At 49.3% G+C, this 3415-nt stretch overlaps 1 protein-coding gene across 1 annotated transcript; it reads left to right on the forward strand.

The window, feature by feature from the left end:
• The first annotated feature begins 445 nt into the window (after positions 1-445).
• On the forward strand, positions 446-3185 carry LOC109992984 (zinc finger protein 503). Its single transcript, XM_020645781.3, has 2 exons — positions 446-1042; positions 1601-3185. Exons 1-2 carry the CDS (start codon positions 785-787, stop codon positions 3029-3031), a joined length of 1689 nt encoding a protein of 562 aa, XP_020501437.1. The 5' UTR covers positions 446-784; the 3' UTR covers positions 3032-3185.
• The last annotated feature ends 230 nt before the right edge of the window (positions 3186-3415 follow it).

The following is a 3415-nucleotide window of genomic DNA, read 5'->3' on the forward strand; positions in this document are numbered from 1 at the left end:
GGAGAGGAGAAAGTTGCAGGGAATGTGAAACATGCCGATGGATATCTGTGCACATTGAAAAGGAGAGCCATGTTTGTTTGTTTTTCTCTTTTTAGGACACACTTTTTCATTAAGGATTAAGAAAGAGTGAACACTATTTTTTGCAAAAGAAAAATGTCACAAATAGGAGTGTAATTGTGAAACGTTTTTGTCTCATTATTTGACAAAAGTAGCACAGGGCCTATTTTTTTCTGTCATGTAAAACGTATCGTTTGCATCTTGACACTTATCGTTTTTACTTTCGTTGGCCTGTTAAATCTTCCACAAACACCTCACCATACATTTGAGGCGCATGCGTCAAAGCGCCAATTACGCAAAGACGCACACAAAAACTCCAGATTAAAAGCCGCTCTGAGTGAGTGAAATGTGAAACACACACTCGTGTGAGGAGGAAACGTCACATTCACTCGACCCCCCGATCACCTCGAGTTTTCTCTTTGATTGGGAGGCGGAACAGGCTCTGATCTGCGGACTTATTCCGACGCTGCTTTGGTGTAGGAGGCGGAGTGATCTCTCGTGTAGCTCTCGTAAACCGAGTGCGCTCTCGGACCTGCAGCCACACTGTCAGAGCGACACCGGAGATGAAGCAACGCGGCTGCGATTCGCACGGATTCTTCTCACACAGGCGTCTCTTTTAAGGATTTTACATCTTTTTAACTGTGGCTTTAACCGTCTGAAGTCTTTGAGTGCGGGCTTTCTTTCCTCTACACATGTCTTTCTCAACCATTTCGATGAGAATTGGGTCATGATCACATCGCCCACGGTCTCTGTCCTGAGAAATAGCACGAACACAGCGTGGGAGAGCGGCTCCTCGGGGGAGAAGGGCGCAGAGAAGAACCTCAAGAATCCAACCGTCCACAACTCGGTCTCGCCCGCAGACCCTTCTCGCCAAGCCGGCCGCCTTCCCATCAAGGTTTTAAAGATGCTCACGGCTCGGGCAGGACACCTTTTACACCCGGAGTACCTTCAGCCTTTACCGTCCACGCCTGTCAGTCCCATCGAGGTAAGAGCCGACGCGATTTTTGTTGAAACGTTTGCGCACACGGCCAAGTATTTCGCTCTGAAATCAGAGAACACGAAAGCTTCTTTTCTCTTTTACGGGATGGATGTCGTTGACAAAGTCGATCGATAACTGAAGATTGCATTCAAACGATGTAGTAAATTATTCGATAGAGGAAAGATTAGCCTTCTTGTTCTCTGATTTTTACACTTGATGTCGGAGTTTATTGTCGTTTTTTGAGGAGGTTGTTGTTGTTTTTTGTATCGGATTCAGACTCGCTTTGAAATTTAATGACCTTGTTGTTGCAAACTGATGCCCGTGTTTGTCATTTTCGACGCGTGGCAGCTGTACAGTCTTATCTATCTCCTGTACATCAGCCCCCGTGAGTGCATTACCTCTTAACATGCTCATTACGCTGAGTTCTGAGTTTCATAACGAGATAAGTTTATGCGCAATGCGTAAATTACGCGGAACCCTTTTCTTGTGAGTATTTGCCCCACAACCTGGTAATCTGGAGTGCTTTAATGGGTTATGCTGACTGTGTTTTGTTTCGTCTCACAGCTGGATGCAAAGAAAAGTCCTCTGGCTCTTCTGGCGCAAACATGCTCCCAGATCGGCAAACCGGACCCGCCGTCCTCCTCCAAGCTCTCCTCCGTGACCTCGAGTGGATCTAGCGATAAGGAGAGTAAATCTGGCCCGCTGAAAATGAGCGACATCGGAGCCGACGACAAATCCAGCTTTAAACCGTACTCGAAATCGTCGGAAAAGAAGGAGTCGAGCGGCAGCCTGAGTGGAGATAAAAACAGTTTCCGAGTGCCTAGCGCCACCTGCCAGCCGTTCAGCCCCAGGACAGGCAGCCCCAGCTCCTGCACCTCCGTGTCTCCTGTGCCAGCTGAGGGCAAAGCGGGAGACAAAGAGGACAAGAAGGAGTCTGATAGCAATAAAAGCAGCTCTACAGAGAGTAATGGCAGCCATAGGATAAGTGGAATTACCTCCGATGGCAGCCAACACCAAGAGAACACATCTGGATCAAAGACTGTTACATCAGACTCAATATCTGTGACCTCCTCCTCCTCCATGCTCTCCTCCGGACTGGTAGCCCCCGTTTCCCCCTACAAACCCGGGCATACAGTTTTCCCCATGCCACCTGCTGGTATTTCATACCCTGGAAGTTTAGCGGGGGCCTATGCAGGTTACCCTCAGCCGTTTCTCCCTCATGGAATGACCCTGGACCCCACCAAATCCAGCAGCCAGCTGTTAAGCGCACAGTTTGCCGCGGCCAACTCACTGGGATGCAGTAAAGCAGGGAGCCCTTTGGCTGGAGCTTCTCCTCCTTCTCTTATGTCTGCCAGTCTGTGTCGGGACCCATACTGCCTGAGCTACCACTGCACGAGCCATTTATCCGGTGCGTCCAGTGCGAACTGCGCGCATGACTCTGCGGCGGCGGCAGCAGCTGCTGCGCTCAAGTCCGGATACCCGCTCATGTACTCCACTCACCCGCTCCACGGCGTGCACCCCTCGGCCCCGTCTTTTAGTGGACATCCCTTATATCCATATGGGTTTATTCTGCCTAACGACCCTCTGCCGCACGTGTGTAACTGGGTTTCTGCTAACGGACCTTGTGATAAGCGTTTTTCCTCCTCTGAGGAGTTGCTCAGCCACTTGCGGACTCACACGGCCTTTGCCGGCACGGAGAAGTTGATATCGGGCTATCCTGGCTCTTCTTCTCTCGCTAACGCCGCTGCAGCCGCTGCCATGGCGTGTCACATGCATATGCCTCCTAATGGAAGTCCAGGCAGCCCCGGCACGCTGGCCCTCAGGGGCCCCCATCACCCCCTCGGACTGAGTAGCCGCTACCACCCGTATTCAAAGAGCCCTCTGCCCACACCCGGGGGCCCGGTGCCGGTGCCCGCGGCCACAGGGCCTTACTACTCCCCGTACGCCCTGTACGGACAGAGACTGACTACAGCCTCGGCCTTAGGATACCAGTAGAGACAGAGAATTATACGTTTATAAAGGAGATTTAGGCCACATGAGTTTTATATTGTACTTCATGCAGGGACTGGATCCGCGTGAGGATCAGTGTATTTATTTGCGATAGCTTCAAGCGTGACTAAAAATAAAAAATAATATAACTTTGAAAAAAGCCTCACTTTGCATTCTTTTTACACAGGAGAACATTTTTGTGTTCACTTCACCTGCTGTGTACCAAAACTGTATTTTTTTTTGTACTGATTTAAATGGGACCTCTTCCACTTAAATGTAATTTATTTTTATGCCTCACTGTTATTTTAAAATATGCTGAGTGATGACACAGAATAATAGAAATCAACACCAGAGTTGATTTCATGTTTCAGAATCGCAATTGATTTATTA

Source organism: Labrus bergylta, chromosome 21 (assembly GCF_963930695.1).
Source record: "Labrus bergylta chromosome 21, fLabBer1.1, whole genome shotgun sequence".
NCBI lineage: Eukaryota > Metazoa > Chordata > Actinopteri > Labriformes > Labridae > Labrus > Labrus bergylta.

What these genes read in the sequence shown, in the direction of transcription:
- LOC109992984 (XM_020645781.3), top strand. Translation starts at nt 785, where the DNA reads ATGATCACATCGCCCACGGTCTCTGTCCTGAGAAATAGCACGAACACA. An exon ending in CGCCTGTCAGTCCCATCGAG is followed by an intron (nt 1,043 to 1,600) that starts GTAAGAGCCGAC and finishes TTCGTCTCACAG; the next exon opens with CTGGATGCAAAGAAAAGTCC.